This window comes from Notolepis coatsorum, assembly GCF_963971535.1.
Source record: "Notolepis coatsorum genome assembly, chromosome: 5".
In the NCBI taxonomy this organism is placed as follows: domain Eukaryota; kingdom Metazoa; phylum Chordata; class Actinopteri; order Aulopiformes; family Paralepididae; genus Notolepis; species Notolepis coatsorum.
In genome coordinates, this window is record NC_140169.1 from 68,870,048 (window position 1) to 68,890,807 (window position 20,760).

Here is a 20,760-nt window from a genome sequence, read left to right on the forward strand (position 1 = left end):
TATTGAATCTTGGTTGGTGTGTGTGACCTCAGTGCTCGAGTCCTGTTTGGTGTGTGAGATCTCGTTATTTGAATCCTGGCTGGTCCGGTTGATCTTGGTGCTCGAATCCCTGTTGGTATGTGTGGCCTCAGTGCTCGCATCTTCGCCGGTCTGGGCGATCTCCGTGCTTGCATCTCGGATGGTCCGGTTGACCTCGGTGCCCGAGTCCTGGTTGGTCCCGTTGTATCCAGCGTCTCTTTGTCCTTCTTTTGGGGGTCATTTGTTTTATTTCTTTTGAATTAGCCTCCATGTTCCTCTGAATATTCTGTATTGCATCGAGTCCAGTCTGCGTGTTGGTTTGCATGTTAGCATCGTTAGCGTTCTGCATTGCTTCTAGCCTGATCCGAATGCTTGCTTGCATATTCATCGTGTTAGCTTCCATGTTAGCTTGTAGCTCCGTCTCCAGCCAGACCTCGCTGTGGTCTAACGTTGTGTTGGCTTGTTTTACCTGCTGCGTCACCCCCTCGTGTTGTACCTTTCCCTTCGTTGTATTTTCTTTGTCGGGGGTCATTCTTCTCTCACTTCTCCTCGAGTTTTGTGCACTGGGTCTTGTCATCGTTCTTTTATCTTCGAGTTGTTACTTTTTATCGTGTTTTATAACTTTATTACCTTTCTTGAATTTTGGACCGGGAGCTCTGTTCTGCAGCTGCTCACCCGCTCCTCGCCAAACCGGAAGTTCCGAGTCTACAAGGTCCTTATCAGCGGCCTAATGGAATGAGGACCCAGCCACTCTCAATTACAAGCTTTTTTCACATATAATTGCACATGGTTGAGTTTACACGTCTGCCAGATTCCCCAGAATTTTTTACCGTTTTGAATATGAATATAGTTTGGGTGCTTCTGAGTAATTCCAGGGAAAAGACGCGAAAATAGCGTTTTGTGTAATTCAATAAACACGTAAGTTTTCGCCCGATTATCGAATCTTCCTGAAATCAACGCTAGATCATCATCATTATCCTTCCTCGTGCAAGCATGCAATGTGGTTTAGACCGGCGCCCTACCCCCCCCCCCCCCCCCCTCCTGCACCCAACAGAAAACAGCCACACACATAAAACACAGATAGACAGCGGTAGAAATAAATATCAGATCAACGATCAAATTTATATATAGTGTTCTTACCTTGTATCTGATCTGCAAAAAAAATTATCCAATTATCTGATCGCCATTCCAGTTATCCACAGCGATCCTGTCTCCGACATTGTTGGGCATTTCACATCAACGGGCGGGCGGGGTCAGTTGTCCAAACCATCCCTACAAACGTGTGTTTTGCCGGAGTGTTTAGGACCCTAACCCGTTTCTAATGGGGTGCAATAATGGCCGAAGGCGTTAGAGGGCGGTATAAGACTGTCTGCCTGCTCAGACACACTCCGAACAGTATGCACAAGGTGCCCCGCTGAATTATGATTAAAAGAAATACCGTGAGAAAAACGTAGATCTGGGCGCCCCAGTGGCGAACCACATAGCGCGCTCAGCCACGACACGGCCGACACGGGTTCGACTCCCGAACTCGTCGTTATTTGCCCAATGTCTTCCCCCCATTCCTCCTCTGTCTCTCCCTACTGGACTGCCCAGTAGAAAGAAAGCGATAAAATGCCAAAAAATTTATTAAAAAAAATTAAATAAAAAAACGTAGATCTACGTTTCCGGCACTCAACGGTTGGGCGACAGAAACGTAGTTCTACGTTAACGGCACCCAACGTGTTAACAGTACTGTATATTTGCATATCTTGTACCGAATGTAATTTTTTTACATTCGAAGCTTCTATTGAAGTATTCGAACGAAGCTTCGAATGTCTGTAAAAAAAAAGTGATTTCATAAAAGATTTTTTTTTAAACTAAATCCTCATTTTGAATAAAGTGATTAATCTGATTAAATTTGTCATTTTTTTAAAATTAAATCAACTTTCTTTAATGAATATAACTTATCAGTTTCGTCAAATATAAATAATCCAATAAGGGCACGGTTGGTACGAAAGTGATGGTGACGTATAGTATAATATTATAATATTAGTGTAGCCTAAACGTTATCTGCAACTGTGAAGAAAAACCCCATTGGTTTAATCAGATTGAATAGATACAAAAAATATTTAAATTATTAAAAAAAAAAAAAAAATTATTTCGAATGTTGATTTAGAATTCGAATGTCAACATTATGATCGAAGCTTCGAAGCATTTGGTAGGGTACAGCCCTATCACAAATGTAACAATACTGTATGTCATGTATGTCATAAATGTCATTATGAATTGAAAATGGGGGACCCTGATGTAAAAAAGACGAAAGTCTTTCTCTGGTCTGCACCCTTAACACTTTAATAATTGTTAGACTAGAAGTCTTTATTTGTCATGCAGTTTTTAACACACACGCGCGCGAGATGGGCGACCCACAGGAACACACACAAACATGCACTGAGTCGCTTTGAGTGCCAGCAGGGGGCGCACGATTTATCGCTTGAATGACAGCCTTTTGAGACTGATGCTATGTGTCTAATACGCCCGTCGCAGCGTCGCTTATCAATGACTTGCTTGCAGTCAACATGTACGAAACGGATTGTTTTTTCATCTGTACGTTTCCGTTTCCCTGAGCAAGACTCATAACCCCCTAACTGCTCCCGATGAGCAGTGTCGAGGAATGGGTTAATGTGGGGCATAAGTTGTAAAAGTGCTATATAAATGCAGTCCATTTACTGCTTCCATTGCCCTACCCAGGCGGACACCACGCCTCCCGGCATGGGGTGGAACGTTGTGGATGAAAAGTCATTATACAAGAACTACACTAGACAACAGCTCATTATACAAGAACTACACTAGACAACAGCCTATTATACAATAACGTTAGGTTATGACTATAACCAAGTTCTGTTAGTTAGGGGCGATGCTTGGCATCGCTACTGCACTATCTCGCGTACGTGCACGCGTACTGAATAAACCACAAATGTACCTCTAATACCAGTATTAGTCTGACCACACCCCTCATCAGCTTACCTTCATAAGCAGGTGTGTGGTCACCTGCTCTCCTCCTTCCCAAGCTTTCACCACAAGGTGAGGACAAGGGCTGCAGCGGCCGTCCGATGCCAAGCATCGCCCCTAACTAACAGAACTTGGTTATAGTCATAACCTAACGTTCTGTATCGTTAGTGGCTTAGCTTGGCATCGCTACTGCACAAGGGAGGCCAAGCGGAGCCACTTGGCTGACAAATACACCCCGCTGACAGCCCCCCAAAACCATCAGAACAGGGAGGGCCGAGCCCCCCCGACCCCCCCTAATGGAGGGTAGCCCCCCTATTAGGGACGTCACGGGAGGGCGACGGACCCGACCGTGCGAAGAGGCACTCAAGCAACTCAACGCACAGGGTGAGCAGACCGTGGCTCGACCCCACGACTACACACACGCACAACCCGCATGCCACCCGGGAACGAACGGAGGAACAACCTCGTTACTGCCCCCAGAATCACGGGGTCAAGGGCAAACCCAACCCCGTGGCAAGGCCGTAGCAGCGGAGCACGAAGGAAGACCCAGACCCACCAAAAGGACTGGACTCCCTAGAATGGGGGCCCGGAGAAGTCCATGATGCCAGCATCAAGACCCCACCAGGTGGGCACGTAGTGCCCCGCCCCCCACATCGCCAGCGTATTCGGACAAAGGCCCCTCAGTTACTGCACCTGGTATTCCCAGGCGGAACCAACCAGGCCAGAACCTGCCCAGCCTCCGAGATCGGACGAGATCGGGCGTGTTCAGGTCGGTATGGCCGTAAGCCGAGCGGGCCCCGTCCCCCCAATAGCACACCGCCTGGCACACTGACCCTGCAGAATAGGCAGTCAGCATGGCCGTAAGCACACAAAAAGGTTAACCAACGGAAGCAGGCAGCGCACCGGGGAAAAACCAGGCAACAGGCTGTTAACCCTAGCCTGGAGACTGCGGACGAGACAGGCGCCAGAGGGGACAGCTGAACACAGCCGCCCCGGCGGAAGGAGCGTAAGCTGGCGGTGTTGCATGACCAAGCCTCCATTTAACAACCCCCACCCAGAGGGGTCGAGGCAGAGAAGGCTGACACGATTGGCAGACGTCATGAACGTGCAGGGGCACCCTCAAACGGTGAACCCGGGAGTTGACACTGCTCCAACACACCAGGGAATCAACCACCTCGGTGTTACCCAATGCGGTGGTTGTTCCTATAACCCCTCAAGAAAAAACTCCAAAACACACCTGCGGGTATACACCGGCTATACCGCAGTACAAGTGTTTCAGTTTCCAAAAAGGGTTAACCCAGGCCTACGGGTCGCAAACATCACTTCGGACCGGGCCTGGCGGTACGGGAAGCACAGGGTCACCAGAGGAGGTCAAAAAACCACCCCCACAGGCCCCTCTTCGCCATGCGTGAGAGAGGAGCGAAAAATAATGGAGAACCAGCCCCTAAGCACACCGTACCTGGTATTCCCCGGCGGTCTCCCAACCAAGTACTAACCAGGACCAACCTGTGTAGCGGCCGAGATCCGACGAGATCGAGCGCGTACAGAATGGCATGGCTGTAAGCCATGACGACAGTGCTGAGTAAAAACATACCCAACCAGGGTCTCCATAGCGCTTAACCCTGTGACACCCAGACCGACCTGGCATTTTTCCCCCTGAAAAAAGCCCAAGTCCCTCAGGGTACCAGAACAGCAGATCTGCATCCCCGGCGGACAACGGGTTCAACTGATCTGGACCAGCGTGACCAGAACCAGTCCCGTGCCCTAACCACGCCGACATGCCTACTCCAGGAGAAGGGCAGATATGCGTGTTGATCTTAACATGAAAAGAAGGCGCCACCCAGACGTTCGGACGAACCGCGCCTGGTGGCCCACCCCAAGGGCGTGAGACCCCACTACATATGTTCAGATCCATCCCGTCATCATCCCCCAGACATGAACGAGAATCCGTCGACAACCCACCCAGGTCATGGGATGTGGTCGCCGGAAGAGGAAAAACCCCCATCTCAGTTGCTTTATAAAAACGCTGTTTCAACCACAAGCAACTAAGGCGTGCCAGTCAATCGCCTGTTTACAGCGAGCTAGCACTATACGTGCGTCGGGACACACCCCCATCAATGAACAGGCTATTTAGACCTGTCATTGAATCCCCAAGGCGCCCAGGGGAACGACAAGAGGGGTGTGACACTCCCTAACTCCAACACTTCTGGAATAGAAAGAAGGAAGCATCAACAGTATGTATCCCAGTCTACACAGCCGGGGTAAAAAAAATTCACATTTTTACATCCCACCACCCTCCCATAGGAAAGAGACGGGGATCCCCAGAGAGACTTCCCACGCGAGCTGTACAGATTGAAAAGAATATATTGCACCTTGAGCCATGTAAAAAACTGGTTTTAGGGCCTCCGGGGAAGAGGCACCGAACCCATACACACTCAATAAACTAATTGAATCGAATATACATACAATAGAAAAGGACCCTTCTAGAGGGTCCACTCACTTTGACAATCTGAGGAGGAAGGCTCTGTACTCTGATGGAGGCTTCCTCACATGGAAGAAGGAGTCCGAACTCACAGAAGGCCTGAGTAGGCGCTTGGTGAGGAGGAGCCCTGACCACCCCCCCTGAAAACAGATCCATCACATGGACCTGAACAGCACACGGAAGTCCTACCAACAGAGACGCGCACGGTGACGTACTCTATGGCGGGGGAATTCCTGCGGTGCACACGCCCAATATACCAGGCCGTGGGACCAGGAACTCCCTCCCCCCCCCCCCCCCCCCCCCCCCCCCCGTAACGTGCCGAACCGCCACGTGACGGGAACCTTGAAGGACAGGGGGTGTACCCCTGACCGACAGAACAATGGGGAGAGGAAAGGTTACCAGTTCACCCCTTTACGACCCCACACCCATGATACGACGTAACGACAAAAAGAGAATATGACACAGTCATAGTCAGCTCTATGAAGCGTTTCACAGCTCCACACAGCGCACGAGCTAACCTGCTATCTGATTTTTACTAAGGAAAAACACAGAATAGAGAGGGCTCTAAGAACCCCGGTCCAACATACACATGTGCTTCTGTGGCCAGTACAACCCAGTTGTAGGTCACATGACACACACAACCCATCATCACCTACAAAAAATGGCAAAAACACTCAACAGAGGAACGCCGTTTTTTTTCACAATGAGAGAATACATCATTCTTGATTAGTATCGACCACAGGCCTTGCTAAGCACACATGACAGCAACCAAACCAATTTCCCTTTAGGAAATAAGTTTCTCCAGCAGATTTAGCACAACCTCAGCAATCAAGCTGAGAGTCACATCGTATCCCTACCACACAAAAGACACAATTAATGCACAACATGTCTGATAGGAGGTGATAAAGTCCCCAGGGAACCGGGGGGGGAAACACAATCCTCCTATTTTACCCTCAATACGGCCAGTTAAAACAGGAAAACCTGTTAATGTGTGAACTCACTGTTCATTGTCATTACAGTCTGAGAAAGAACATTCTTTTACTCACTCGTCACCAAGCATAGCTTCATAGGTTAGTTGCCTTAGTAGTGAGTACACGGTACACATAAACACCATGATGTTTCTCACACAACAACCAGATCAATACATCACGATCTGCACGGAGAAGCTAACTGCCAGTGACAAAAACAGCTCACACACAACCCGCAACGTACCCCAAATGCATTGCAACAACACACGTTTTGGGAAAAAACACCGTTATTCACAATACATTTAGCAAGGTAAAACCAGAAGACGTGTTATGAGGTCTGGCCAACCCCGTACCTACCCGGAACGCAGATCAGCGAAGTGCAGTCACAAGACACCGTAGAACACAGCCGTCCTGTGTTGTTCGATCCGGGCAGCGTCGCCGCTCCACCAGTCGCTACAGTCCTCTTTGTTGACGCAATCCCCGTCTAGGCTCAGGCAGGGTCGACGAACATCCCCTGTCAAGGATGACGTCGTGGTCAAGAGTGTAAAACATGTTAGAATCAAAGCACGTTCAACAGAATAGCATCAAGCTAACGGCTGCTCCAACCGTTCGGGTGCTATTGCTTCCGCTCGCGAGACGCCGATCTACGACGCACGCGATCAGGAGCGAGCTCCCGGCGGCGCGCGAGAAGCCAAGCTACCCCGCGCCAGGCCACCGACCGGCTAACCGTAAGCTATGAACATGTAAACAATGACATAACACTCACCCAGACAGGCCGCCGTTCTGAACCCTCCTCACTTTTTAAGAGAAAAGAGAAAACAAGACGTCAACACCGCTTCACAACGGTGACATTACCACGTCCGGCGGAATCAGCACAGTACCAACTGGCCTGTATAGCTGACTTTGAACATGAATCTGCCGCTATCGCACATTACATGCACATATCCCCTCGTGAAGGAATACTCTCATTTGGATATGAAAGATGGGGTCTTAACACGGTGACAGAGAGAATCCACTCGTCCAGAACACACAGGGATCACCAGTGTCAATGGTCGCGGCCCACTAGTTAAAACTATAATGGTCGCCAGACCAAGGCCTTCTGTCGCCTAGACGGCTAAACAAAGGACCCTAGCCTGGGGCCGGTTTCCATAAACTTTGTCAAGTAGCCCCCATAGCACTAACAGACAAGTGGAGCCCGCCAGCAAACACTACTCACCCAACCTGGAACGCACCGCTCCTCACAACAGCGGCATGTCCGACAGTTCAGCTGTGGCCTGACAGGTTTCACCCCAACAAACACAGCAAGGAACTGCAGTTGAGAAGCATGCAGCGGCGTGCTCCCAATACGAAAACCGGTGGAGGGTTTGTAGAATGATCATCATCTTCTAGACACTCCAGTACGAAGACAATATCGCCGTATTTTCTCGAAAATAGTGAGAGAGAAAATAAAGATATGATGTCAACGTATCCTTGTTTCCCAAGCTGTTCCTAATCCAATTTCTTCCATCATGGTGTCAAGTGTGGGGATCTACCGAGGCACCTCTTCCTTGTGGTGAAAGCGAGAAGGAGGAGAGCAGGTGACCACACACCTGCTTATGAAGGTAAGCTGATGAGGGGTGTGGTCAGACTAATACTGGTATTAGAGGTACATTTGTGGTTTATTCAGTACGCGTGCACGTACGCGAGATAGTGCAGTAGCGATGCCAAGCTAAGCCACTAACGATACAGAACTACACTAGACAACAGCTCATTATACAACAACTACATTAGACAACAGCTACTTATACAAGAACTACACTAGACAACAGCTAATTATACAATAACTACATTAGACAACAGCTCATTATACAAGAACTACATTAGACAACAGCTCATTAGACAAGAACTACATTAGACAAGAACTACATTAGACAAGAACTACATTAGACAATAACTACATTAGACAATAACTGCATTAGACAACAGCTCATTATACAAGAACTACATTAGACAACAGCTCATTATATAAGAACTACATTAGACAACAGCTCATTATACAATAACTACATTAGACAACAGCTACTTATACAATCACTACATTAGACAAGAACTACATTAGACAACAGATCATTATACAATAACTACATTAGACAATAACTACATTATACAAGAACTACATTAGACAAGAACTACATTATACAAGAACTACATTATACAAGAACTACATTATACAAGAACTACATTAGACAAGAACTACATTAGACGACAGGTATTACAAAATTACTCTCATGTTATTTGCTCCATTTTCTGTCTAAAATATTTCGGTATCGGTTTATTTTTTTTTATTTTTTAATAAAAAACAAAAAATTACATTTCTATAACCTTTATTTACCCAGGCAAGCAAGTAAGAACAAATTCTGATTTGATTTATTGTCAAAAGTATGCATAATGTTGTGTTAATTCCACAACAAGAGATATGTAATGTTAATTACCTGAAATTATAAAAAAAATTGGGGGGGGAACCCTGCATATATCGGTATCGGTTGATATCGGTATCGGAAATTAAGAGTTGGACAATATCGGTATATCGGTAAAAAAGCCAATATCGAACATCCCTAGTTTAGAAAGATTCAAAGAGCTTATTTTCCATCAAAGTATTCAAGAATGTATATTGAATATACCCCACAATGACATGGTAAAAAAAAAAAGTAAATCTACGATTGGTTCTTTAACACTTTAAGTGCCGAAAACGTGTTTAGGCGTCTTTCCTAGCCATGCTAAAGTTGCCGAGGACGCCCTAACTCGTCTTTAATATCAATATTTCAAAAATCTGTGATCGAAATCATATTTCCCCTCTGCAGCCTTCACACACAGTTCTGAGCTCCTCTCAATCCTCTAGCAGTTCAAGAGCGCCATCTGGTGGCCGATCGGCAGAAGCGCCAAACAGGAAGTCATGTGGATGAAGTGGTGATCACCCATATTACTTCCGGGCACTCGCTATAGGTCCCGGGACTCGAGCTCGACACAATACATAGCGATCCGTTGCCAATAACTCGATAAACAACATGATTTGGACGTATATACTATTATACAACCTGGAAATGGACCGGGTATTTCGACATCCCATAATGGAAAACTGTCTACCCCACGCTGATCGGCCAACGGCCCGAGGAGACTGGGGTGAGTTTTAGCGTGTAATATTACCGTGTTCGATACTAACTGATCTGATGAACATATGACCCACATTAGATGAATGGTATAACGCTGCCCACGGAATTATAAACGCCCCCTCGCCCATCCGGTCAACATCAGATGACGTGTAGTAACTTCCAGAAGTACGTCCAGTTGGAATTTTTTATATCGTGCCGATTGCTATCAAACTATTTCATCATCAATATAATGCATTTGGGGCTATAAATCACGTTCTGGAGAAAGCTGCAGAAAGAGATGAAAACATACTTATACCTTAGACCATATTTTAGTATGAATATGTGAATGAAAAAGTTTAACGTTGCTACACCATGAACAATACATATAGGACCTTGAATGGGCCCTAATAATGGCAATCTAGCAATAGAATTTAAAAAGTTATAGCCCTGCAAAGAAGGGGAACTTCTCCATAGACAAATAGAGCTGGCAAGGGATGGTATATCATGAATTTAACCTTCGGCAGTTAAAGTGTTAATGTATATTTATTTTCTCTCTTATTTCCCAGGTATGTTTCATTGGCAGGAGTAACGTTGGCAAGTCGTCTCTCATCAAGGCTCTCTTCTCCCTGAGCCCCGAGGTGGAGGTCCGGATCTCCAAAACACCAGTGAGTCGTCTGACCTTCACTATGGAACTATTATACACATCGTCTAAAGAGAATACAATCAGGGTTCGCACAAGGTCCTTGAAGTGCTTAAAGTGCTTTGATTTTTATTTTTTTTACAAAAAAAGTCAAGACCTGGAATTCTTTGAAAACAGCCAATTTTTTAACAAGGTGCTTAAAAAGTCCTTGAAATTCAGTCAGTTTTGTTCATCCATGATAAACATTTTCTGAATCAAGAAATTGAATTTATTTATTTAAAGTGTAACTAATTGTCTGATATTGGTTTTAAGCCATACATATTGGATCCGATTTTTTTTCTATAAAAAACTGCATTTAAAAGTGACATGTGTCCTTTTAAATGCCCTTCTTATAATGAAAAATAGTGCTTGGAAAAGTATTTGAAAGTTCTTGAATTTCATTTTGTAATGTCTGTGGGAAACCCTGTAAAATAACCACCTAATCCTAGGGCGGGGCCATATGAAACCCCCAAAAATATATAAAGAAATTCAAAAGGACTTTTTATCGGTAACAATATACATCACAATGTCTGCTTAGGTGAACATTAAATCATCATCATCATCATCATCATGATGCAAACACCCTGACATCTTTTAAATCAGCCCTCAAAACCCACCTTTTCAATCTTGCTTTGACCTCTAATTCTGTCGGTTTTATTTTATTTTGTCATGTATTATTTTTGTTCTGTTTTTGTTCTGTTTTTTGTTTTGCCATAGTTTTTGTCTCTTCTACCCATGTAAAGCGTCTTTGAGCACCTGGAAAAGCGCTATATAAAATAGATGTATTATTATTATTATTATTATTATTATTATTATTATTATTATTATTATTATTATTATTATTATTATTATTATTATTATTATCAAGTAATGTTAGATAATCTGATTGATAATCCAAATTGCCTGACAGGAAGAAAGTCACTGCTTCTCATAGACAAGGATTCCCTCTGTTTTCAATTGTTTTGCATTATTGCTTTATTGATTGAAACCAAACTAGCTGTTGGCCAAAAGCACATCTCCCGGAGTTTTAAACTAGGCTAGTTTGCAGCCGGATAGCTTTCTTCTGAATATTACACTGTATACTGTATATCTGTATATATCCCATACCTACTCATATTAGTGTACATAATAATAATGTACATAATTATACTCTACATAATTATAATGTACATACTAATTGTTACGAATGATCAGATTAAACCGAATATATATATTTACTACTTGATATATATTGCATAATATTTGTATATCGTCTGATATCCCTTGTGTATTCTTTGTACATATACACGGAATATCCCTTTTACCTAGTACAGACCATAATATTTCGTTCTCTTATTGGATAGCGATCCACTGGGCGCCACTGCCATACCCCCAGGGTCTGGTTCAAAGTCACCGCCGGGGCTTGTCTCAACATGCCCGGTTCTGCGCAAGAATACGAGACAGGAATAAGGCTGGTACTAGATTGTTCACCCAACGTATAAATACGGCGCAGGTGAATACAGCAGTTAGTTACCCAAAGTTAGTTAACCTAGAAACGTGTTACCCTCAAACGTAAAGCCTTCATCACGAGTCAACGACCAAGTGAAGTGAGCAACCGTGCGTCTAAATAGAGCACTTATAACCGCGTGCGAATAGGACAGTAAAGGTGTCAGAGCTTAGTGGAATAACGTCAAGTTCGACCTAGTTAATGTGAAGTACCGCGCACCGGAGAATCTACACCGGTGAATGCAGAGCCCTTTCCAGCTGGATTATTGCTTTGGTCCTGTGGATGTTGGAGCGGAGGAGAATCGTCTACACCCTACTACTGTGTGGGATTTACCCGTGAGGAACATCACTCGAGCCCGTCTCTGGGAGAGGCTGGCCGGCTTTCACCTATGCTGCACGCATACTTGGATTACAGCTGCTGCTTTCGTCTGCCGATCAAGGGAGTAATGTACCGACTCCCGTAGCTGGAGCTTATTGATTCCCCGTTGATCCAGAGTTTGCATTCGAACATTTCCTCCCCCTGCTGGCCTACAACCGGAGGGACCCTACTAGTATCTCCCGCTGCCCTACTAGTGTACCATAGATATAATTCCTAAGATACAGGTGGTATTCATTATCTCCTGCGTAATATGAGAATGGACATACGTTATTGATTTGCTTACGCACATTCTTTTGCCTTATAAGCGCACCCTACGTAAAGTATTGTTATATATACTATCATTGCTGCTAATAAATATTATTATAACCCAGATTTGTGTGGAACCGTGTCATTGTGGAGGTGTTCTCATCATATACCTGTGTACTGTATGGCCAGTAGTAATGTACATAAGACAGTAGTGGTTTAATGATACCATACTTATTAATACAGTCAGGGAATTGTACCCCTCAGTTACACTAATACTGTACATAATATCACTGTACATAATTATACTGTACATGATACTACTGTACATAATACTGTACATAATATCACTGTACATACTAATACTGTACATAACTATACTGTACATACTAATACTGTACATAATATCACTGTACATAATAATAATGTACTAATAATAATAATAATAATAATAATAATAATAATAATAATAAACTTTATTTGTATAGCACCTTTCATACAGAAACTGCAGCTCAAAGTGCTTCACAACAGAAAGAAGACGGGCATAAAATGAGCACATAAAGTGCAGACATATAAAATCACAGTTTTGTTTACATTAGGATCCCAACAGGCCACCTTGTTTATGGTTTGATTCAGTTTTAAATAGACAATAATAAAAAGAGTAAGATAAAATAGACAGAGTAAATCGAGCCCCGCTCTCCACATTGCTTTCAGTTTAGCTGGTCGTCCACAGTAATACACATTGGCCGTATTACGGGGAGGGAAACTGAAGGGTGGGGATTGGGCGTTGTGGACAGCGACTCCTACAGGTCGCTTGGTGCGCCTGCGCAGTAGAATCAAGAAGCGACGGGGGCGGGGCCCCTCCAAAGCCCAGACCCTCGACGCTGAAAGATCGAGCTGCGCAGGTGAAAAGATGCGACGGCTGTTACCTCGAGTATCGGAGGGGACTCGTGCTATGTATGACTTAGTCCACATTGCAGCCGGCTTGTGGGAGGCTAGAAACAACGTTCAAAGACAGGGGAGGGTTGAATTGGATGATATGAAAATTGGGATGGGAGAAAAATAGAAAATGGGAGAAAAAGTGGATAAAAAAAATATAGACAGAGTAAAATAGTGCAAAGTGCAGTGCAATAAAATTGTAGAATAGAATAGATTATAAAATATATATATTTTACAGTGCAATAAAATGGTTCTGGATTACAGTTCAACAGTTCAAAGTCGTCTTTACCTTCTCTGTTTGGTATCCACAGTTTAAAACTTGACAGTCTTCCCTCCTGTTTGATACCCACTTTGACCCTTTGAACCTCCCACTCAGGGCAAACCTCCCTCTCAGGGTGCAGTTCCCTCTCTCAGGGTGCAGTTCTAGGCCTGGGTCCTACACCGTTTTAAAGCCTGACAGTCTCTTGTTTGATACCCACACAGTTTAATACCTGACAGTTTTGAACCTGTAATAAAAAGCAATAGACAGAGTAAAATAATACAGTGCAATAGTAGAATAGAATAGATTAGTAAATAGTAAAATTATGCAATAGAATGGACAGAGTAAAATAGTGCTACAGTACAATCAACAGTGGGGTGTATTAGAAGGCTATGGTGAAGAGGTATGTTTTTAGCTTATTTTTGAAAATATTAAGAGATCTAGCTTCCCTAATGTCCATCCACAGGTAGTGTGTTCCATAACTTTGGTGCATAGTTTGCAAAGGCTGCATCCCCGCTTTTCCTTAGACTGTGGCTTGGAACCTTCAATAGACCAGTAGTAGATGATCGCAATGTTCTAGCAGGCACATAGTTGACTAGAGAATTTGCAATGTAGCTTGGTCCTGTTCCATTTAGTGCTTTGTATATAAGGAGGAGGACCTTGAAATCAATTCTAAATGTTACTGGAAGCCAGTGTAGGTTAGCTAATACAGGACTGATGTGATCTCTCCTGATGGGGGACCCTGATGTAAACAAGACAAACGTCTTTCTCTGGTCTGCATCCCCTTAAAAATTGTGTGTATTGAGCCGTACTGTATTGTACCCATTCTGCAATCTGTTAAATAAAGTTGTCATTCATTCATTCTCCTCTTGGTTCTAGTTAGTAGCCTAGCTGCCGAGTTTTGAATGAGTTGGAGTCGTTCTGTGTTTTTTATGGAGGCCAGTGAGGAGTGCATTACAGTAGTCAAGTCGGCTTGAGATAAAGGCATGGATCAGTTTTTCAGCGTCTTTTTTATTTATAAACGGCCATACCTTAGCTATGTTTCTAAGGTGGGAAAATGATGTTTTTGTCACCTTGTTGATGTGTGATTTAAAGCTTAGGTCTGAGTCTATTATAACACCAAGACTTGTAACTTCGGGTTTGATCCAAGGAGTAAGTTGCCCCATATTGCTCTGTAACATTTCTCTTTTTGTTATAGGACCGACTAGTAGGATTTCAGTTTTGCCCTCATTTAATTTTAGGAAGTTGTTCGTCATCCATTTGTTTATTGCTAAGAGACAGGCGGAAATGGAGTTTATAGCTGTGTGATCATTTGGTTCAGTGGAGATGTACAATTGTGTGTCATCTGCGTAACTATGGAAACATACATTGTGCTTTCTAATGATGTCTCCGAGTGGCAGTATGTATAGTGAGAATAATAATGGACCAAGGCAGCTCCCCTGTGGAACTCCGAAGTAGGTGTCATGTTTCTCAGAAGAATGATCTCCAAGCCTGACGTAATATTTTCTCCCTTTTGATATATGTTCTGAACCAGTTTAATACATAGTCAGAAAGACCAACTAACTTTTCTAGACGATTTATTAGGATATCATGGTCGATCGTGTCAAATGCTGCGCTTAGATCTAATAGGACAAGAATTGAGACTTTGTTTACATCAGAGTTTATTCTGAGGTCACTAATAATTTTTTGTAAGAGCAGGTTCAGTGCTATGGTGCGTTCTGAAGCCTGATTGAAATTCCTCCATGATGTTGTTTTCTTTGAGAAAGGAGTTTATTTGTATTGAGAATTTTTTTTCAAGTATCTTGCTGATGAATGGGAGGTTGGATATTGGCCTATAGTTGGTTAGTACATTACTGTCTAGTTTGGGTTTCTTTAGTAAGGGTCTTACGACAGCTGTTTTGAATGCGTCTGTCAGAAGCAATGTATTTATAATATTTAGGACATGACTTGCAATACTCTCGAATATTCTCTTAAAAAATGCTGTAGGTATAGGGTCAATAGTTACATTCGATGACAGTTTTGTAAAGCTCAGTTGATGTAATGCAAGCACATTTTCCTATGGTTAATTTTTCGCAGGGTTTGTTGATGGTGTCCATGTTTGTATCAGGACTAATGCTGGCTCTAATTGAAGTTATTTTGTTATTGAAGAATAATGCTAGTTCTTCACATTTTGATGCAGATGACTGTGGAGGGGTGGGGGCAGTGTTGAGTAGCTGGTCGATGGCTGAGAATAATATTCTAGAGTTTCCAACATTCTCTGTGATAATCTTAGAAAAATAGTCCTTTCTTGCCACTCGTATTTCTTTGTTATAGGCAGTCATGGCTTCCTTATATATATCGCAGTGGACTGTGAGCTTGGTTTTCCTCCATTTTCGTTCAGCAGCTCTACAGATTCTCTTTGTCTGATCAACACTGCTATTATTTAACCATGGGGAGATTTTGTCACTTGACTTTTTTTTGCCTTTAACACATTGAGTGCCACGCCCCTTCCGGGAAGTGCATCTGGCCTTGCCGTCCATTAACCCCATGTAATCGCTCACCTTGTTTGTAGAGCTTAACCTATATTTTATATTATAGCTATGGGTCTAATAACGCCGCCGATTGTCAGTGAGTTGCTTCCAGTCAACGTGCAAAAAACAAGATCATTTTTTCATCCGTACATTTCCATTTTATACCGTTTTGAATATGAATATAGTTTGGGTGCTTCTGAGTAATTCCAGGAAAAAGTCACAAACAGCGTTTTTGTGTAATTCAATAAACACGTTGACATTTTTCGCCTGATTATCGAATCTTCCTGAAATCTACGCTAGATTATCATTATTATCCTTCCTCGTGCATACTGTACATGAAATGGGCCCTGGAGCGTGGCGCTCCCCCCTCCCCTCCTGCACCCAACGGTAAACAGCCACACACATAAAACACAGATGGCTTCAATCGCGGTAGAAAAAAATATCAGATCAACGCAAGATTGGATATATAGAGTCCTTACCTGGTCTCTGATGTAATGCAAAAAAAATAATCCAATTATCTGATCGCCATTCCAGTTATCCACAGCGATCCTGTCTCCGACATTATTGGGCATTGCACATAAACGGGTGGGCGGGGTCAGTTGTCCAAGCCATCCCTACAAGCGCGTGTTTTGCCGGAGTGTTTAGGACCCGGCCCCCGCAGCTCGGTAGAGAAAAGAAACTACACCGTTTCTAATGGAGTGCAATAGCGGCCGAAGGCGTTAGAGGGCGGTATAAGACCGTCTGCCAGCTCAGATACATTCAGAACAGTATGCACAAGGTGCCCCGCTGAATTATGAATGGCAATAGTGATTAAAAGAAATACTGTGAGAAAAACGTAGTTCTACGTTTCCGGCACTCAAGCGTCGGGCGACAGAAACGTGACCATGGACCCAATTCTACACGGCCATCATTGAGTCCATCCTCACCCACTCCATCATCTCCTGGTTCCCCGCTGCAGCGGCAAAAGATCTCGCCAAGCTCCAGCGGGTGATTCGCTCCGCGGAGAGGGTGATCGGCTGTCCCCTGCCCTCCCTCAGGTCCCTGCACGACTCCAGGGGGCGCTGAAGAGGGCGAGGAAGATCATGGCCGACCCATCCCACCCCGGTCACAGCCTCTTCACCCTGCTCCCCTCTGGGAGAAGGCTGAGGATCCCAAAGGCTGTGAAAGCTCGTCACAGACTGAGCTTCTTCCCCTCAGCCGCCAGGCTGATCAATGCCTCAGGTCCCCCCCTCTGCCCCCAAGTGACACTGGCACAATGACAATGACACTGCACTGGTCCTTACTGGAACTCTGCACTTTACACGTTATACAGGTGCAGCTCCATAAATTATAATATCGTGGAAAAGTTATTTTATTTCAGTAATTCAATTCAAAAAGCGTAGATTATACATTCATTACACACAAAGTGAAATATTTCAAGCCTTTATTTGTTATAATTTTGATGATTATGTCTTACAGCTCATGAAAGCCCAAAATTCTGTATCACCAATAAAAAATTCAAAATAGATGTATTTTTCTTTTGTATATAGAAATGTCGGCCTTCTGAAAAGTACGTTCATGTATGTTCACTCAGTACTTGGTTGGGGCTCCTTTTGCATAAATTACTGCATTAATACAGCTAAATATATAGACTTTTCCATGATATTCTAATTTATTGATCTGCACCTGTATATATATATGTATTTAAATAATTAATCCTCCACAGCACTGTTTTTTGTCCTGTGTTGGTGGTGTTGTTACTGTGGAAATTTTTTTGTATGAAAAATGCATACACTGTAATGCCGCAACAATTACCAATGTGTTTTACACAAATGGCTTAATAAAGGAATCTGAATCTGAGTATTCCTGCAGAAATATTGATGAGTATTTTGGTGGCTGGTACAATGTGATGATGAGCAAAGACAGTTCAGCTTTGAGCTCAATAGCAAGATATTCAAATGATGTAAATTCACCCATGTCAATGTCATTACATACAAACGATGTAGATAAAATAGCGGCAAGCCATCCCCCTTTTCTATTTTGTCTGACCGATTGATAATACTTATAATTTGGAGGGCAGACTTCTATCAGCGTTATCGCACCAGTAATGTAATTTAGCCAGGTCTCGACTAGGAACATGCATTGCAAATTCTTTTCAGTTATCAGCTCATTGATTAAAGGGGAACTATTTTACTATTCCTAGCACTATTTGGGCAACTTTAAACAATTCCTGTCAGTCTATTGAAGATATCTGTACGTTTAAAAAAAAAGAAAAATGCATTGGTTTATATTTCTAATCAAGTACTCAAACCCATCATTTTTCAGCCACAAGAAATCAGGCTGTTATGGCCTGGCTCCGCCCATAAGCACTTTGAGTGACAGTCAGTCGAGAGAGAGAGAGAGAGTGACAGTCAGTCGAGAGAGAGAGAGAGAGTGACAGTCAGTCGAGAGAGAGAGAGAGAGAGAGAGAGAGAGAGAGAGAGAGAAAAAAAAAAAAGTGTAAGCACTCTGCGTGTCCTCCCGGGAGAGGGAGCCGGGAGGACACGCAGAGTGTTACAGTTCTCCCTCTCTCGGTTCGGGAGCATGGGCTGTAGCGCAGCACGGTGGTGGACTTCCTCGAGAGGGAGACACGCAGAGCGTTTACAGTTCTCTCTCGGTTCGGGAGCATGAGCTGTAGCGCAGCACGGTGGTGGACTTCCTCGAGAGGGAGAGGGAGACACGCAGAGCGTTTACAGTTCTCTCTCGGTTCGGGAGCATGAGCTGTAGCGCAGCACGGTGGTGGACTTCCTCGAGAGGGAGAGGGAGACACGCAGAGCGTTTACAGTTCTCTCGCTCGGCGGGCAGCTAGAGGGGGCGGGTGTTATTATGCAAATACGCTTACGCACCATATGACGTCCCATATAGGCTAATTTTCAGATGACTCACTTGAGGGAGGGACATTATTGTGAGGGGAGAATTGGAAGAATGCGCCAAATCGAGAATTAGAGACATAGATCCTATTACTATAAGTCCACATAGCTAGAAAATAACCCTAAACACTGGAAAAGGTCATTTATAAGATAGTTCCCCTTTAAGAAAGATTTGTTGCTCAACGATCTAACATTCAGAAGGGCCATTGTCAGTGATTTTGTGATGGGGGGTGTGGCCGGCCTTGGCTGAGCAATGATGGGTCTGAGGTTGCTAAGTGTTACAGTATGAGTCAGGCATTTCTTCTTGAGTCTGATAATAGTGAGAACAGGAACAGCATGGTTTGTTATTGGAACAAATTGATAGCAGTAGTTTGGGTGCGAGGTGGGGGGCGTGGTGGACTGTCGAGGAAAGATGGTGGAATAGTTCTTTTGTGATGTCTTGGAGATGCCTGGCTGTAAATCCGACCAGCATTTACCAGTTCGACCATTTTTGGCGTGAAAGGCAGGTGGGGGAGATGAGGGGGGAGGGGAGAACAGTGATGAGGGAGAGGGGGGGAAAGGGTGCCTGGTAATTTGGTGTCGACATGGCAATAGGGAGGGGCGAGGAGAGTGAAGGCCGATATACTGCCTTGACGTCGATACGGGGGGAGCTGGGGGGGAGCGCTGTTAGTTCTGCTGTTAGTTCTGCTGTAATCCTGTGGATGTCCTCTGCGATCCGCTCCAGTCGTTCCGACCCCTCAGCAATCAGCTTGCTCTGTATGTCCTCCGATAGCGATTCTATCGTCTTGACGTCATCAGAGTTAGGTTGTGGTATTGTACTGTCCGTCTTAGAGCTTGTTGCAAGGCCGTTGTCGATGGAGTAGAAAATGTGGGAAGTGAAAATGTTTCCTCCATATCTGTTAAGAGAAAATCCATCCATCCTTTGGAACAACTGTTCACGTCTCCAGAACATGTCGAAGTTTGCAATGTAATTGACATTGTGTAGCAAACAAGCAGTTGAGAGCCATTTGTTTAGCTGGAGAAGTCAGCTGAATATTTCAGTCAATTTAGAGACTGTTGGCAAGGGGCCACTGATGTGCGATTCAATGTTTGTGGAATCCAGCAATTTCAGCAATTTAATAAAATCACATTTCAGATTTTCAGACTGTCGATTTGAGATGTAATTTGCTCCTACGTGGATGATTAATTTCCTGGCTGTTGTGTTTTCCGATAGAATCTTTGGAATGTGCTTTGTTATTTCACAAACAGTTCCATCAGGGTAGCAGTATATCTTTGTATTTATCTTTTTGTTGATATGGCCTACAGCAGAATCACCTATTATCAGCGTTGTTGGTACAATGTTTTCCTGTTCGTCAGTGTGCTGCGGCCTGTTCTTTTCCTCAGGGCCAGGGCGTTTCCTACCGTTAATATCACTGTACATACTAATACTGTACATAATAATACTGTGCATACATCAGATTAGCATATTACTCAGTAGCTTCATTATATATATTCCATTTAATCACGCAGCGGCCCGCCTGATCTCAATCCTACCGAAGTCGGCCCATGTCACCCCACTTCTTAGGGACCTGCACTGGCTCCCCATTGCTGCACGAATCCGCTTCAAGGCCCTCGACCTGGCATACCGTGCGGAAAAGGGAACTGCTCCCGCCTACCTCCGGTCAATGGTCTCTAACTACACACCCTCAAGACCCCTACGCTCTGCATCTTCTGGCCGCCTCAGACCTACTCCTATCCAAGCTCCCGGAGGGTCATCAAAGAGAAGTCGCCTATTCTCAGTCCTTGCCCCACAAT

The 20,760-nt window shown here is 44.1% G+C and overlaps 1 protein-coding gene across 2 annotated transcripts in view; it reads left to right on the top strand.

Moving 5' to 3' along the window:
• Positions 1–20,760, top strand: part of gtpbp8 (GTP binding protein 8) — a 55,767-nt gene that overhangs the window by 6,113 nt on the left and 28,894 nt on the right. For both annotated transcript variants that reach the window (XM_084313795.1, XM_084313796.1), the window contains exon 4: positions 10,151–10,249. In XM_084313795.1, coding sequence (XP_084169921.1) covers positions 10,151–10,249 — 99 coding nt within the window. The remainder of the gene's footprint in view (positions 1–10,150; positions 10,250–20,760) is intronic.